Source organism: Penicillium robsamsonii, assembly GCF_028829455.1.
Source record: "Penicillium robsamsonii strain IBT 29466 chromosome Unknown utg000007l_segment0_segment0, whole genome shotgun sequence".
In the NCBI taxonomy this organism is placed as follows: domain Eukaryota; kingdom Fungi; phylum Ascomycota; class Eurotiomycetes; order Eurotiales; family Aspergillaceae; genus Penicillium; species Penicillium robsamsonii.
The window spans coordinates 376,426-391,653 of NW_026643225.1; the positions used below are offsets into that span (position 1 = coordinate 376,426).

At 49.4% G+C, this 15,228-nt stretch overlaps 11 protein-coding genes across 11 annotated transcripts; 6 read left to right on the forward strand and 5 right to left on the reverse strand.

Annotated features, from left to right (window-relative positions):
- Nucleotides 1-145: 145 nt before the first annotated feature.
- Nucleotides 146-709, forward strand: N7447_010425 (DUF1761 domain-containing protein; the record flags this gene model as incomplete). Its single annotated transcript, XM_057234687.1, has 3 exons — nucleotides 146-161; nucleotides 211-515; nucleotides 575-709. The coding sequence occupies 3 exons, from the start codon at nucleotides 146-148 to the stop codon at nucleotides 707-709; spliced, it is 456 nt and encodes a 151-aa protein (XP_057080907.1).
- Nucleotides 710-1,444: 735 nt separating this feature from the next.
- On the forward strand, nucleotides 1,445-2,242 carry N7447_010426 (uncharacterized protein; the record flags this gene model as incomplete). The annotated part of the gene is made up of 2 exons (XM_057234688.1): nucleotides 1,445-1,716; nucleotides 1,777-2,242. The coding sequence occupies 2 exons, from the start codon at nucleotides 1,445-1,447 to the stop codon at nucleotides 2,240-2,242; spliced, it is 738 nt and encodes a 245-aa protein (XP_057080908.1).
- A 96-nt stretch (nucleotides 2,243-2,338) lies between these two features.
- Nucleotides 2,339-4,483, reverse strand: N7447_010427 (rRNA-processing protein MPP10; the record flags this gene model as incomplete). The annotated part of the gene is made up of 1 exon (XM_057234689.1): nucleotides 2,339-4,483. One exon carries the CDS (start codon nucleotides 4,481-4,483, stop codon nucleotides 2,339-2,341), a length of 2,145 nt encoding a protein of 714 aa, XP_057080909.1.
- A 949-nt stretch (nucleotides 4,484-5,432) lies between these two features.
- N7447_010428 (oxidoreductase, short-chain dehydrogenase/reductase family) lies at nucleotides 5,433-6,516 on the forward strand (the record flags this gene model as incomplete). The annotated part of the gene is made up of 4 exons (XM_057234690.1): nucleotides 5,433-5,493; nucleotides 5,547-5,985; nucleotides 6,035-6,279; nucleotides 6,329-6,516. The coding sequence occupies 4 exons, from the start codon at nucleotides 5,433-5,435 to the stop codon at nucleotides 6,514-6,516; spliced, it is 933 nt and encodes a 310-aa protein (XP_057080910.1).
- Nucleotides 6,517-6,751: 235 nt separating this feature from the next.
- On the reverse strand, nucleotides 6,752-7,493 carry N7447_010429 (thioredoxin peroxidase DOT5; the record flags this gene model as incomplete). The annotated part of the gene is made up of 2 exons (XM_057234691.1): nucleotides 6,752-7,101; nucleotides 7,211-7,493. 2 exons carry the CDS (start codon nucleotides 7,491-7,493, stop codon nucleotides 6,752-6,754), a joined length of 633 nt encoding a protein of 210 aa, XP_057080911.1.
- A 499-nt stretch (nucleotides 7,494-7,992) lies between these two features.
- Nucleotides 7,993-8,635, forward strand: N7447_010430 (putative mitochondrial protein sorting (Msf1); the record flags this gene model as incomplete). The annotated part of the gene is made up of 2 exons (XM_057234692.1): nucleotides 7,993-8,145; nucleotides 8,216-8,635. The coding sequence occupies 2 exons, from the start codon at nucleotides 7,993-7,995 to the stop codon at nucleotides 8,633-8,635; spliced, it is 573 nt and encodes a 190-aa protein (XP_057080912.1).
- A 469-nt stretch (nucleotides 8,636-9,104) lies between these two features.
- Nucleotides 9,105-10,125, reverse strand: N7447_010431 (uncharacterized protein; the record flags this gene model as incomplete). Its single annotated transcript, XM_057234693.1, has 2 exons — nucleotides 9,105-9,864; nucleotides 9,926-10,125. 2 exons carry the CDS (start codon nucleotides 10,123-10,125, stop codon nucleotides 9,105-9,107), a joined length of 960 nt encoding a protein of 319 aa, XP_057080913.1.
- Nucleotides 10,126-10,441: 316 nt separating this feature from the next.
- On the forward strand, nucleotides 10,442-11,962 carry N7447_010432 (ethanolamine-phosphate cytidylyltransferase; the record flags this gene model as incomplete). Its single annotated transcript, XM_057234694.1, has 4 exons — nucleotides 10,442-10,568; nucleotides 10,629-10,746; nucleotides 10,809-11,583; nucleotides 11,639-11,962. 4 exons carry the CDS (start codon nucleotides 10,442-10,444, stop codon nucleotides 11,960-11,962), a joined length of 1,344 nt encoding a protein of 447 aa, XP_057080914.1.
- Nucleotides 11,963-12,248: 286 nt separating this feature from the next.
- N7447_010433 (monothiol glutaredoxin GRX5) lies at nucleotides 12,249-12,853 on the reverse strand (the record flags this gene model as incomplete). The annotated part of the gene is made up of 3 exons (XM_057234695.1): nucleotides 12,249-12,419; nucleotides 12,484-12,778; nucleotides 12,830-12,853. The coding sequence occupies 3 exons, from the start codon at nucleotides 12,851-12,853 to the stop codon at nucleotides 12,265-12,267; spliced, it is 474 nt and encodes a 157-aa protein (XP_057080915.1). The 3' UTR covers nucleotides 12,249-12,264.
- Nucleotides 12,854-13,044: 191 nt separating this feature from the next.
- On the forward strand, nucleotides 13,045-13,802 carry N7447_010434 (putative flavoprotein; the record flags this gene model as incomplete). Its single annotated transcript, XM_057234696.1, has 2 exons — nucleotides 13,045-13,351; nucleotides 13,411-13,802. 2 exons carry the CDS (start codon nucleotides 13,045-13,047, stop codon nucleotides 13,800-13,802), a joined length of 699 nt encoding a protein of 232 aa, XP_057080916.1.
- A 50-nt stretch (nucleotides 13,803-13,852) lies between these two features.
- Nucleotides 13,853-15,106, reverse strand: N7447_010435 (putative para-hydroxybenzoate-polyprenyltransferase Coq2; the record flags this gene model as incomplete). The annotated part of the gene is made up of 1 exon (XM_057234697.1): nucleotides 13,853-15,106. One exon carries the CDS (start codon nucleotides 15,104-15,106, stop codon nucleotides 13,853-13,855), a length of 1,254 nt encoding a protein of 417 aa, XP_057080917.1.
- Nucleotides 15,107-15,228: the final 122 nt, after the last annotated feature.

Genomic DNA, 15,228 nt, shown 5'->3' on the forward strand with positions numbered 1-15,228 from the left:
CCGCATTTAACAAGGGCAGTCACGAATCATGACGACGTCACCTTGAAACCAAGGTTGCATTAACGCCCTCTCAGTACTTAAAGTACTTTGGCTCTTCTACACTTTTTTTTCTCTCTTCACACTCATCACTCATAATAACTTCAAAATGACTACCTTGCACTGTGAGTACCCTTATCCCCCTGACTGCCACTTGGAAATTAACCTCTATAGACCTCCCTCCCGTCAAGCCCTCCGCCATTGCTCTGGGTACAATCTTTACCCACACTGCCTCCCTGGGCATCTTGGCCCCCGTCTTCGGTGATACCTACCACCGCGCTCAAGCCGCCAACTCCAAGGAGGAATTCATCAAGTCGAAGGAGGCTGCCGGCGCTGCCGCAGCCTGGGGAAGCTCCCTCGCTGGAAGCGCCGTCCAGACCTACGGTGTTGCTGCACTTATCAATGCTACCGGAACACTCAGCTATAAGGGTGCTGCATACTTGGGTGCACTTATTTTCTTCGCCAGCTCAGCCCCAGGCGTACGTTCTCAACCCTTATCGTACAACCCCCAAGCAATTTCTCTAACAAATATACACAGATTGTGAGCCAGGTCTTCTCCGAGAAACGACCCCTTGACACTATCGCTGTCGGTGTAGTCTCGAGAGTGTTCGAGACTGTTGGACTTAGTTTGTTCCTCACCTGGTGGGGAACGCGTACTCACCCCTTCAACTAAAGGATATGAGATTGTGAGATGACACAAGCAAGAACTTCAGTCCGATTGTGATCGGATATGCTTCTGAAGCTTGCGCTTAAATGGTTAATGGATGTAAATGTACACGAATAACATATCGATGTATTCCATATTTCCTTTTTACTGTAGCATGTGGCCTTAGTTATATGTACCCTAAACATGTCCGCTATAACTTCGAAGAAGTAACTTGAAGCATGCAATGCCATTGAATATCTAACAATCCTGTTTGGCATAGATGTAGATCCATATTTCAAGGTTATCGAGCAATTAGGTAAAATGAACCCACATGGATCGTCCAGTCCCAGACGAGAAAAAGTCCCCACGCAGGCTTGGTACCTTTTGTATGACCTTATTTAGATATCACATATATTATAAGGCGCCTATTAGCCTTCAATGTTCTACCCTACCATGTCAATAAGAACAGGATATAGATCGACATTCGCACGGGCCCAAGCTTGTCTTGGCTTGCTTATACAACGTCCGGGGTTATACAATGTACATGGTAGACTTCAAATACAGACTTGCATCAAATAAAAAAAAAAATCTGTACAATTCCATTCATTCAATTTTGACACTTATATTTGAGCCATGTAATAGGCAAATCGCCACCAATCATGTGATCCTACTGGGTCGAACTTGCGATAAGCTACAGATCCCCCACTAAAAACTTTCTCGGTCAACAATTCCCAAATATCAACAATTCACAAATATCCCACAATGATAGAAATACCGATGCCAAATCTTCCGGGCCCAGAATCGAGCCCTCCATCCAGTCCAGATGAACTCAGAATCAGCGAATCCCTGGCCCCTACGCGCGTCCTCAAAGCCGCGATGACCACAGACGTCTCATTCGACGGACTCCTCAAAGAACCATTGCTACTAAAAGAAGATCTGAAAGATGGATGCGGTGGCCAATTATGGCCAGCAGGCATGACGTTGGCCAAATACCTCCTCAGTCGTCACGCCGCCGACCTATCTGATAAATCAATGTGAGCGCTCACTCAGCTGGGCATCTCTTCTCGTTTCGTCCTAATCCAATAATGTAACAGCGTGGAACTCGGAGCTGGAGGTGGCCTTGTTGGACTCGCAATGGCACGCGGGTGTCATCTTGAACAGCCGGTTTATATCACAGACCAAGAACCTATGTTTTCCCTAATGAAGTCCAACATTCAACTAAACAATCTCGGCCCGAAAGCGACTGCTGCGATACTAAACTGGGGAGAACCGATCCCAAATCACATTCCTTCGAAACCAGATGTCATCATCGCGGCAGACTGCGTCTATTTCGAGCCGGCTTTCCCTCTCTTGATCACCACGCTCCAGGACCTCCTGGGACCCAACTCGGTCTGTTACTTTTGTTACAAGCGTCGCAGACGTGCCGACATGCGGTTCATGAAGATGGCGAAAAAGGCTTTCGAAATGGAGCCAATTCTGGATGATCCTGGCGCTGACGCGTATAATAGAGAGAACATATTCCTCTACACGATACGTGCCAAACGTGATCAGAAAAAGTGAACACATGATGATATGTGCAATGCTAGAAAATAGATTTTATGTAGTAGAAAATATGACTCCTGGATAGTACATACTGGCCCTTAAATTTCATCCCCTTCACAGTTTCAGATTGTCTCCTCTGTTTTTGGCGCCCTCGTGGACAGAGCCACCGTCGATATTCGTCATACGGCCCTCCTTGTCAATGACCTTGACTCCTCCCTTCTTCAGGTCAGAAATCATCTGCTGCTTCTCAGCCCCCTTGCCAGTCTTTTGCTCGGTGGCTTTGCCAGCATCGGCCTTCTTTTGTGTTTGCTTATTCTGGCGTCTGTTCTTGGCCTTCTGCTCACGGGTCATCTCCTCCTTGGAGATAGTCGCGCCGGTCTTGAGGATTACCTCTCCCTTAACTCGGCCACCATCACCAGGTGTGTAAATCTCCTGCGGTGCAAGTCCAACAGGGCCACCGGCAGCACCGCCGGCCGTTGGGCGTGCCTCCTCCATCATGATTGTTGGCGCATCGGTAACGACGTTGATGCTTGCTTGGGCGACCTTGGGCTTGTAGTGCCAGTTGCATAGCGTATCCAATTGAGAGCTAACCTCGTTCCAAAGACTGGTGATCTCGGCATGTTCACGCATCAACTTGCGGTCCTTAGTATCCACGAAGTTGGGATCATTAGCGCGAAGATGTTCGGTTTCATACATCTCGGCCAGACCTTGCTCCGCCTTGGTATCAGCCAGTTCGAAGCGGGGTTTCTTTCCGGCTTGTTGGCCCTCGGCACCTGGCCGACGGCGGATGACTTCGTCAAACTCCATGGCGAGAATTCGGCGCTTAATCAATTCTTCGATATCCTCGGTGGTCTCGTTGGTGTTGACGGGAACAGGTTTTCCAATTCGTTCAAATTCAAGGTCTTCTTCAATGAGAGAGTTGACGGGTCGCTCGACAGCTCTGGCCTCACCAGTATACATCCACTCTTTCTTGGCCACGTTGGCCGCCTCCAGACGACGAATTTCATCTGCGATCCGTGCCCTCTGCTTCTCATGTGTTGAGCGAGGAGCAGTAGGATCTGCGGATCCGTCAAGATCATTTTCCTCTTCTTCAGCGGAGTCCGCATCGTCATCGTCAAACAGGTCCCGTCGAACGTCGTCCATAGCGCGTTTGACATCGCCCTCGTCAACTGCCGGTGCATCGGGTTGGGTTTTCGGGAGGGCGCGATGTTTCTTGTTGGAGGCTTTGCGGGGTGGAGGTGCGAAGAAATCGGCGTATTTGATATCACTGGTGTTAACCCAGGCAGCGGCTTCACCGTCATCCATGTCTGCAACGTCTTCATCATCGGAATCAGAGTCGCCGTTGAGATCAGCATTGCCGAAAGTTGGCCCTTCCTCCTCACTATCATCCATGTCTTCATCTTCCTTTTCTGTTGGGCGTGAATCCTTCGATTTATTGTTACTGCGAATGGTCGCAGCATTTCCGGCCATCAAGGGGTTCGAATGCCAGTCGAGATCCTCCTCGTCGCTGTCTTCAGCCTGCTCGGGTCCTCCTGCGGCATCCTGTCTCTCCAAAGCCTCGGACTGCTTATTGAAGTCGTCAATGGAGAAGAATCCGTCGTTCAGTCCAAATTTATCCTCGACAAATTCTTCGGGCTCTCCTTGGGCGGAGCCAATTGAGGAATTGTCCTCATCGTCCATATCTTCAATGTCTTCCATGTCTTCGTCAGATCCCATATCGACCTCTTGGTCAGACTCTTCGTCGAGATCGTCTTCGGCGCCTGAGCCCTCGGAAAGGTCTTCAAGCATGCTCTCGTGGCTGTCGCTGTCGCTTTGTGCACCCTCGGGGTCAGAGATATCCTCGAGCTGCTCGGAGTCGGCAGAGTCCATGTAGCCGCCATGTTGGGCAATCAAAGTGATATCGCGCTCAATCTCGTCGCCAGTCGACTCGAGAATCCGTGTTGCTTGCTCCCATATTTGATTCAAGGTGAAACCGTCCACGTAGAGGTTCTTCAATTGGAGCTGGGTGACTGAATCCGATTCGAGAGCCGACCTTTTGCGCTTTTTGTTGAGTTGTCGGCGAGTGGTCTGGGCATCCACGACAGAACCAGCGAGAGAATCGAGGATGTGCTTTGCAGAATCCACAACGGTGGTATGTAAATCGTTCGTGGGACGGAGGAATGCCCATGGCGAGGACAGAGCGGACGACAGGGCCATCTGTTCGGAAGGTTTGGTGGTATCAACCGACACGGACTTAGATTTAGACTGCCCTTTCGCCATTATGAAAAGAGCCAGGCAATTTGTTGGAATACCAAGAGTCTCGAGAAGCCGAAAGCGCGATAGAAAAAATTATCGCCGGGCGGACGGTCGGGAGCCAATCACGTTGCTGGTTGATAAGATAAGGATCGCCAGTATATCTCGACCTCTGCTACAACATACAACTAGACCTGCAACTACTCTCTATACTGATTTACTATGGCTTCTTTTTGATGGAATCACTTCATGTTTTATGGAAATAACCAAAGCTGAACTTTTGAACTAAACCCCATTGGAAACCACTCAAATATACTGGGCCTAAGGATTTATAGGTGTGTATAAGACTCGACCAATATTTCTTTACTCCCTTCTAATAAGCAACAAGAAGAGTATATCATGTTATTCCTATGGGAGTTGCAATGAAAAGGTAAGTTTGGATTGTTGTATTCTCGAGCTACACTGGGCGAAGGACGCCACCAACAAAGGCGGGCAAATGACGCCAAACGTCTGTCATACACACATTGATAACCTCGATGGCAAACGTGATACAGCAGTCCAGATATGGATATCAAAACAGAACAAAGAAGTGCCATCGAGGAATCAAGCGCCTCGTCCGATTGGACATACAGGTGTCCCTAGAATGGCCAACTTGTGGCTACAACAATGAAGGATCGAATAGTTCAACGTGATCGATCAAACCACCGCCACAGAAAAAATCTAGAACAGAGATGCTCTGGGTGGCTCATAACTATAGGGTATATCGCCTCAATATAGGCAGGCTTGGAAGTAATGGAATGTAGGCAACATCATTGTGACATTGATGGGCCCAGCTTCGGATGTTGGTGGCCACATACCACTTTCTTTACTTAAATGGTGATTTTGAGCATGGATATTTGTGCCATATTTGCAAGTTTGCACATAATATATCTATATCCACCACTTCTGTCCATATTCACGCCCTAAACCTGCCAATATGCCTGTTGGACAGTATATCGAGCGAGAGGCCAGTGGGTCTAAATCCCAGTTTGCGCCAGGTGAGCATGTGTTGCTTATCAAGTAGTAGTTCCTAACCTAATACTTCATATAGGCCACAAGATTCCTATCCAGCACTTGTCAAAGCCGGGTTTGCAGTCCGACATGGGAGATCCCAAGCCTGTGTCTACTCATATTCCTACCGAGGATTACGGTTATCAGATCTACAAAGCCGCTGGAAAGCTCGAAGGAAAGAGAGCAATCATCACCGGAGGTGATTCTGGAATTGGCCGAGCAATTGCAATCTTGTACGCAATGGAGGGTGCGTCAAGTCTAATTGTTTACTTGCCAGAAGAGGAGTCGGATGCGCAAGTGACAAAGAAGAGAGTCGAAGAATATGGACAGCAATGCCATACTCTGGCTATCGACATCCGCAAGAAGGAGAATTGTCAGAAGATCATCAATGTGGCCCTGGAAAAGATGGGTGGCATTGACATTCTTGTGAACAACGCGGCGTTCCAAGACATGCTAAGCGATATTAGCGAGCTCGATGAGTGAGTTGCCTTACTCTTCAGCCAATGCATCCTACTAATGCACGACAAGATCCCAGTGGGAGAAGTCCTTCGAAACCAACATTCACTCATTCTTTTATCTTGCCAAGTATTCCCTTGTTCACATGAAGCAGGGAGCTACCATCATCAACTGCGCATCTGTCAATCCTTATATTGGCCGAGGAGATCTCTTGGATTACACCTCGACCAAAGGAGCAATTGTCGCATTCACTCGCGCCTTGTCAAACCAGCAAATAAAGAAAGGCATTCGGGTCAATTGTGTTTGCCCGGGTCCAAGTAGGTCCTCTATATCTTTTTTTCCAAGTCAAATGCTAATAAGACAAAGTCTGGACGCCCCTGATTCCCGCCACAATGCAAACCGGGCCCATGGAACAGTTCCATGCAGTGCCGATCGGTCGACCGGGTCAGCCTAGCGAGGTCGCAACGTGTTTCGTTTTCCTCGCAAGCCAAGACAGCAGCTATATCTCCGGCCAGTGTTTGCATCCCAACGGAGGTATGATGGTCAATGGATAGGAGATGCTGGAAGGAATCAATTGTGCTGTTCCAGTGTTTTAAAACTGTATTAGATTGGAATCCACAGCATTCAAAACAATCTGACGGTCCCCGACTCATGTCGCTAATAATCTACGCCAAACACGTACACCGGAACAAATAAACCACCGTAGATGGTGCCATGCATGCAATATCTGGTATCTTAAGTGTCGCTTGTTGTGATTGTGACTGTACACCACCACTCTCTCGAGTGGAATCACTTTGCTTCATCACCTTCCTCCTTGGTAGCTTCCACACTAGGCGCATTGGCAACGATCTTCTGGACAGCGTCCACAGTCGCGTCTGGGCCACCAGCCTCGCGGAGCAAAACCTTACCCTTCTTATTCACGGCAAAGACACCTCGCAACGTACCCTTGGGGGACTTCTTGAACCCAATAGCCGCAATAAGAGTAGCCTGGGGGTCACACATAAGAGGGTAAGGTAGGTTTTGTCTTGTCTTGAACGTAGTGTTGGCCTTGGTGGAATCGCCTGAAAGGCCGTAGATAGAAAGACCAGTAGAAGTCAGGTGGGTGTAGTTGTCACGGAACAAGCAAGCTTGCTTGGTACCTGGATGAAGCGGCGTAAGCAGTCTGCTGGAGTAGGATGGTTGCAAAGTATGTCAAGAACACAGCCCGGTCCTCTCAAGAGAAGTACTGAGCAGTACACAGGGACTTACAGCCAGGTGTTGAGGCTTTGGGGTAAGTAAAGAAAACCACGCCCGACTTGCTCTCCTCGAGGAGCTTCTTCAAAGTTGTTTTTTCACCCTCATTGGTTTCAAATTCGCCACCGAAAGTTTCTATGTCGATTGTATCATCCGCCTCAGGGACTTTTGGCGCGGGGCTTTTTTCAGTATCATTATCGGTAACATCTGTGTCTTGTTTCGGCTTGGGAGCTTGTTTGGTCTTCTTCTCTGGGACGGGGAGTGGGACTGCCGCCTTGCGTTTCCTGAGTTCGACCATGATGTGGAGAATAGGAGAAAAGATAAAAGACCCGGATGAGGAATATATGAATAGAGTTAATCTCACGTTCTGGAACATGTCAGCTGCATATCTGCCCGGCGCAGCTGCCCCGTTGATTAGATAAGCAGGAACCGGGAAATCCCGGTGGCGCTGTGGCGAGTGCTGTGGCGCTCCGAACGCGCCCTGGTCCTGACCCGAAGGGAAAAAAAAGGATTTTCCCCTCAAGGTCGATCGTTAAAATCCACTCTTCTCCATTTTCTCTTTATCTGACTTACTCATATTTGCCTCCCAACTTCTTCATAGATTTAGACTTAATTCACTTTCTGCAAACTCCTTCATATCCCACTCATCTTGACTCAAGACTTTCTCTACCTCGGGTTCAACACTGTCAATCTATTCTATCCACCACAGCGCTTGTCAGAGCTGTTTTTCATCCAAATACCCTATCTCAATATCAACGGCCCAACGCCATCGTTGAGATAAACTGCGACTCACCACTATGAAGGTCTTCTCTTCTGCATGCACGTTCGATTACTCGTGGGATGAAGTATCAACAGCGAACTGGCGCAAGTACTGTCCTTGGAATGATAAGTCTACACACGTCGTGGGCGTAGACACGCTCTCTCGAACCGTCGACCCGAGCACTGGCATTGTGAGTCATCCAACCTCCAAACAAAACTTCCGAGAGATTCTGCAACCTTTGTACTAACCTTTGCCTCTAGCTGCGAACCGAGCGTCTTATCACATGCAATCAGTCTGTACCGCAATGGGTTCTCTCGATTCTCGGTGGAACGAATACATCTCACGTCTACGAAATCTCTTATGTCGATCCGGTTGCAAAGAAGGTGACCATGTGCTCCACCAATCTGACATGGTCGAACGTTCTCAGCGTCCGCGAGACTGTTATCTATCGGCAATCCTCCCTTAGCCCGGCCACTACAACCGAATTTAGCCAAGAAGCAAAAATCACTGCCCTCTGCGGTGGATGGCAAAAGATCAAGAACAAGGTTGAAGAGGCAAGCGTGGATCGTTTCCGTGAAAATGCCAAGATGGGCCGTGAAGGATTCGAAACTGTCCTCGAGATGAGCCGCCGCGTCTTCGGCGAACAACGCGAACTTGAAAAGCAAGCCCTCCAGGCATGAGTGTCTCATAACACCGACATCCTTCCCGCGACCTCTTCTCAACATGATATCTCTTGTTTTCATCCCTTCAGCATTCAACATCCAGCGACTGCATATACCGGCGTCTGTTTTCCATATTCGAGCATGTTGCGCCAAGTGGAGTTCTTTATCTCAGCCTTTTTTCCGATTCTCGACTCTTTCAACCTGTTCATGAATACCACATATTGCCTCACGAAGCCGCATGGCCAAGAAAAGTTCTCGATTACGTTTTTTTTCCAGCGAGTTGTCTTTTAATACCCTGGTTTTTGTACTGAGTAGCCCCGACCAAGAAGGCGGCACAGATGTATCATTAGAACATTTCAAACTTAAATCTGAAATTCTATTATCGTACAACATTTCACCTTGAAATTCATATCTCATAATAAACCCAACCATATGTCCTGTCAAAACTGACCATGAACACCAGACCCAAATATACCACGAAACCTTGCTATCCCAATAAACCGCCAAGAACCACCCGACTGACCCCAGCAACTTCGTTCTTCACACTATTTCGGCTCGCATCTTCGAACTCACGCACTGCGCCGGCCACCATGATCTTTCGTAACCTGGCATCTGTTTTGGAAAATGTTTCGCCCAGGACCACCGTGCAGACAGCTGGAGATGATACTAGAGCAGTGAACCGGCTATAAGTGTCAATCAAGACATCACATAAAGTTGCAAATGTCTCAAAGAAGTCCGGCTCGAATGGCAACGATGGCGTGAGAAGATAAGTGTATTCCTCGCCAGGAAGAAGATCCGAAGACTCTGTGAGTGGGAAGGAGGTGACCGAGGCCGCCGCAGAGGAGCCCGACCCGAGATTCCCTGTCATGTTCTTCAGGTCTGATGGGTCGCTGGATTGCATTGGGAGTCCGATCTCGTTTGCAGAGCTCGCACGTCGGGTCTTGGCACCTGCATGCGCCGCCCGCTTGAACATCTGGGGTATACGGGCCCTTGCAAGACTTGACGAGGAGCTTCCATCTGGGGGATGCACTTGCTGGAATGTTTCGAATTCCAGTAATAAAGCATTCAGGGCACGCACATACTCGAGCGGCGTGGAATTAACATCGAGAATTGTTGGCAATGACAAGCCTAGAAGCAGATAATTGATTGCGCGGCGGGAAAGTTTCCGGGCTTCAAAGTATGGCAAACGGGCGATGTCAGCCCGAGAAAAATGCACAGTATTAAACCAATAAACCCGTCCTTCGTGACTATATGTACCACCGTATGAATTAGTAGTGTTCAGGGCTGGCAAGAGTGCAATTTACTTACGCTTTTTTCAAATAGTCGAGAGTCGCTATCCGTTTTGCGGCCATTTCATGGATATGTTGATAGATTGCGCCTGCACTTTGCGGGCCGAGAAGGCCCCCTCCGCTCATGACTGCAGGTGGGATGCTATGTCCTCCTTCAAATCCACCGGACTTGGCTGTATCCCGCCGCGTGATGCTCGGGGCAAACGTAGAGGGGATCATTGGGCGTGGGTGTGTCATTTCGGAGCAAATTAAAATGCGACACGGACGAGAGTGGACACGGGTCGAGAGTAGGACAAGGCGGAGGTGTTAGAAAAGACCAGAGAGCAAGAAACCGAATAGACCAGTGGGCGAATACTGATCCCAATATGTTTCCTAGCTTCAAAGGGTGAGGGTTCAGGAGATCCGGAGAAAGTTCCCCGCAAGACTGAGAGAAGATTACTGTGACCGTACCCTTCCCATGTAATTTACCTCTGTCGATCACATCCCCCTCCCCCTCCTATACAATTCTGAATTTGTTACTATTGTGAAAAAAAAAATGGACTCAACACCCCTTGAGGAGCAGGTTCCTCTGCCTGGACAATGGCCTGCTGATCCCCAGGAGGATCTACCAATATCGGAGGACCGACTTTGGGTCGATGGATGCTTTGACTTCAGCCACCACGGTAGGTTTGCAATTAATACCAAGTCAATTGCTGTGAACTAATTGATGGTTCGCTCTACAGGTCATGCCGGTGCTATGCTTCAAGCTCGCCAGCTAGGAAAGGCCCTTTACGTGGGAATACACTCCGACCAAGCTATCCTCGAGAACAAGGGTCCGACAGTGATGTCACTAGAAGAACGGTTGGTTTAATCGCATATTGGTCTAGCTGTTGGGCTCTGATACTAATGTCGCTGTTATATAGTGTCGCAGCCGTTGACGCGTGTCGATGGGCCACTCAGAGTGTTCCCTATGCCCCCTACGTGACCTACCTACCCTGGGTATCCCACTATGGATGCAAATACGTTGTCCACGGAGACGATATCACCTCCGATAGTGATGGAAATGATTGCTATCGCTTCGTCAAAGCCGCTGGACGGTTCCGTGTCGTCAAACGTACCCCGGGCATATCGACAACCGATCTTGTTGGCCGTATGCTGTTGTGCACCAGGAACCACTTTGTTAAATCCGTGAAGGGCACACTCGCTGGACTAGAAGGGTATGGAAGCCCCGAGGAGCGCAAGGCTTCTGCTACAGATCTTTTGCAGAGGATCAAGGATTATGCGACGGACGAGAGCGGTCTTCAACCTGGGCCTCAAGTGTGGACTTGGACCGGTTCGGGCACTGCGAAGATGGATCATCTTGCCGAGGAGGCAGGCCTGTTCGAGACGCTGGTCGATGGAAAGGGACCCAAACCCGGGCAAAGGGTTGTTTATGTTGACGGAGGGTTCGATCTCTTTTCCTCCGGTCACATTGCATTCCTGCGCAAAGTCACAGAGCTTGAGGAGTCCGAGGGCCGGAAACGTGGCTGGTATGAGCCAGACCAAGTTGCAAAGCGGTTGAAGGACCACGGAGAGGACTATGCACCATCGTATATTGTTGCAGGTATTCATGATGACGATGTGATCAACCATTGGAAAGGCTTGAACTACCCGATCATGAACATTTTCGAACGTGGTCTCTGTGTGCTTCAATGCCGCGTAAGTTTTCCCTGATTTGTTTTCATCTGTTCAGTTTGCTAACCCTTCGCTAAAGTACATCAACGCTGTTATATTCTCTGCGCCATTTACCCCCAGCGAACCATATCTGATGGCAATCCCATGGGGCACTCCCGATGCTGTCTACCATGGACCTACGACCTTCATCCCGCTAACATATGATCCATACACTGCTCCCAAGAAGATGGGAATCTTCCGGGAAGCCGAGCAGCATGCCTTCCAACATGTGAACGCTGGCGAGATTGTTGGTCGCATCCTGAAAAGCCGTGAAGCTTATGAAGCCAGGCAACGCGCGAAGCTGGACAAGGCCATTGCTGAGGATCTGGTGAAGTCAAAAGAGGCAGCTCAAGCAGCTCAGTAGGCTGTGGACCTCGGGGGAGTTGCGAGAAATACTAATTATGTAATGAAGATCAACTGTACATATGATGTTAGACCTCATCAACTGGGGTTTCTTCTTGAACAAGTGTCTACCTCATTCTTTCTGTGGCGGCTTGTGACAATTTGGTCTACTAGAGCAGATAGATTGGAGATTACCTTCCATTTGAACAACTATCTGACCAGCAGGATATTAGGACCAGAATACATTAGAGACAAATAATTTTACAGAGACAGCTATCTATCAAATTGATAGACTGACACCTTCCACTCGGGCTAGGCTGCTATTTATTCATCCGCCGCAACCAGAACACCCTTGGTCTCCAGAAGCTTTGCAAGCTCACCATTTTGGTGCATGGACATCAAGATATCACAACCACCAATGAACTCCTTGTCGAGGTATAGTTGGGGAATAGTGGGCCACTCAGAGTATTCCTTAACACCTGTAAACGCAGCACAATTAGCAATCCAAATCCGGCAAGTTCACCCGAGATAATCCCAACATACCTGAACGCAGCTCCGCATCCTCCAGCACGTTGAAAGCAACGAACTTCTTGGGATCAACACCCTGCAGGCCGAGGATTTGAATGGTGGCACGGGAGAAACCACATTGGGGAGTCTCGGGTGTACCCTTCATGAACAGAACGACGGGGGCGGAAGAAACCGCCTTATCGATCGCCGTCCGGGTCTCGTTGGACAGAAAGCGTGCATGGAGGACGGAAGGAATAGAAGGACCCGAGGGGAACTGGATGGCCGAACGGACGGGGCGCAAAAAGGTTGGCCGTGAGACCGGGCGGAAAGCCTGAATTCATGTGAGCTGGGGGAATCTTGCGAATGAATATTCTATACGTACCGATGCAACTGCTCTGGAAAACATTTTGAGGGTGATGGTTACAAAAGGTAAAGTTGCCTCGGGGAAAGTCCTGGAGGTTTAGTATTATTTAATCAGCGGTTGGTCCGACGGGTCTGTCGATCTCCACACTTCTATGCTCTCTAGGGCTCTATGAACCACTCGTCTTTTCTTCAGTCTTTTTTGCCTCTAAGCCTTTTTTTCATCTAGGTATTACAATGGATCCTCAAATACCGTCTTTTACTGCCCAGCAGTATACAAATGACAATAAGGTCCATGTGCTGCTGGCAGCTGCTACTATTAAGTTGCCCAACATTGCAGAGGCGCTATGTCGTAATAAAAACATATCAGTCCGCATCCTAGTCACCGAGCCAGAGAAGTTCCTTATCCGACAGAGCTCGGAACAGTCGGTCCTTGACACTCTGCTTCAAATAGATGGCGTGGACGCTATCTACCGGGACGAAGATGAATGGTCTCCGCCGTGGACGCGCGGGGGACCAGTCCTGCATATTGAGCTGCGCAAATGTCAGTGGCTATTTAGATACATGATATATGATACAATGGACCAACTAACATCATTACAGGGGCGGATGTTCTACTGGTTGCCCCAATGTCTGCAGATACCATGGCGAAAATGACCAATGGGATCGCCGATAACCTGCTTCTCTCGGTCATCAGGGCCTGGGATACGACTGGAGTAGTGGATATGGAATTCAAGACTCAGAAACCTATGGTGTTTGCAGCGTTGGATATGGACACCTGTATGTATCGACATCCAGTGACCGAGAAGCAGCTTAAAGTCCTGCGTGATGATTGGGGATGGAGTGAATCAAACTCCGAAGGCTGGGTGACCGTACTGCCTCCCATAGAGGAGAGTCAGACCAGCGGAGATGTCGACACCGGAAACATGATGGACTGGAGAGATATCGTCACTGCCATCCAAAACTATGTGGCGGGATTGGCGCAGAAGCCATGAACCAAAAAAAAAAGAACCAATCCTTGAACGCCTATCTATATTATACATGTTCATTGTGTTGGCTCGGCCACGCGCTCTGGCTCCGTCATATTGTACAGACCAAGGTATTGCATCGCATACTCGGCGAGCAAGCCCAAGGAGATTCCTCCACCGGTCAGCAGACATCCATTCTTGAACCACCACCAGCAGTTCCGAACATTCTTCAACTGAACCTTCCAAATCATGAGACCAAGCGACAAAATGGCGCTGCCACAGCTGCCAACGAAGAAAACAGGCCCGCAACCGGCGGCAACTCCTGCAGCCGCGAGGAGCGAGACCTGGGTCACTGCCAGACCACTCAGGACGGCCTTGGTGTTGTGCTCATGGCGGAGGGCAATTGACTTGATCCCGGCCTTGACATCGTCTTTAATGTCCATGTGTGCATAAATCATATCGTACAGAACTGTCCAAGCAATACAACTGGAATAAAGGGCACCTGCAGCCATCAAAGCATCATGATTGGCAAGCAGATCTACCCCCAACGCTGGGAAACCCATAATCGCTCCCCATGAAAAGGCAAGACCCAAGACAGCTTGCGGGTAATTGGTCACGCGCTTAGCAAGCGGGTAGGCCACCACGATAGGCATGCTAGGAAGCCCATACCAAAGGCACTGAGTAGGGAACGAAAGAAGCACACCCAATCCAGCCACCAACTGTGAGCCCGTAAAGAGAACCGCCTTTTTCGGCGAGACTGCACCTCTAGCAATGGGCCGGAACTTGGTGCGCTCGACGTGAGGATCCAGGTTTCGGTCCCATAGGTCGTTGATCGCGCAACCTGCGCCGCGCATGATCAGCGCACCGGAAAAGAACAATGCTGCCGTGCCCAGGACATGGAGCGGTGCCACACCAGCCATTGGTGCAGCGAGGAGGGTAGAAAATAGAGTTGGGAAGAATAGGTAGTATGTGCCCGTGGGTTTGTCTAGCCGCACCAATTCCGCATACGGTATCCATGAACTCGGCAGGGACGCAACCAAGCCTGTCTTCGGTGGGGTGTAGTGAGTGGCTGGGTTCTTCTCCGCGCCATCCGTCTCGATTGGTTGTATTGGGGGTGATTGCAACTGCGAGCTGTGTCGGACTTGGATTTGTGTTGTTCGTAAGGTATTGTATGAGACGACAGCGAGAGATCGGCTGCCGTTCAGTTGCGTTGAGGAACAGGCATTGTGAGCGAGTGTGGAAAGGCGCCCATTGTATAGACCAGTGAAGTTGACCTTCTGCCTATATGGGGATAGTCGAGCGCGGAACAGGCGAGAGCTGGTGGAAAGCATGGTGATGGCAAGGGATCTAGAAACCGAACATGGGTTAAGGTAATTGGCAATTGGCAATATTCATATTCTTCACAGAAGCCTTGAAGGTCTGGCCATCTGAAGATCTGGAGATGCCGGAACTT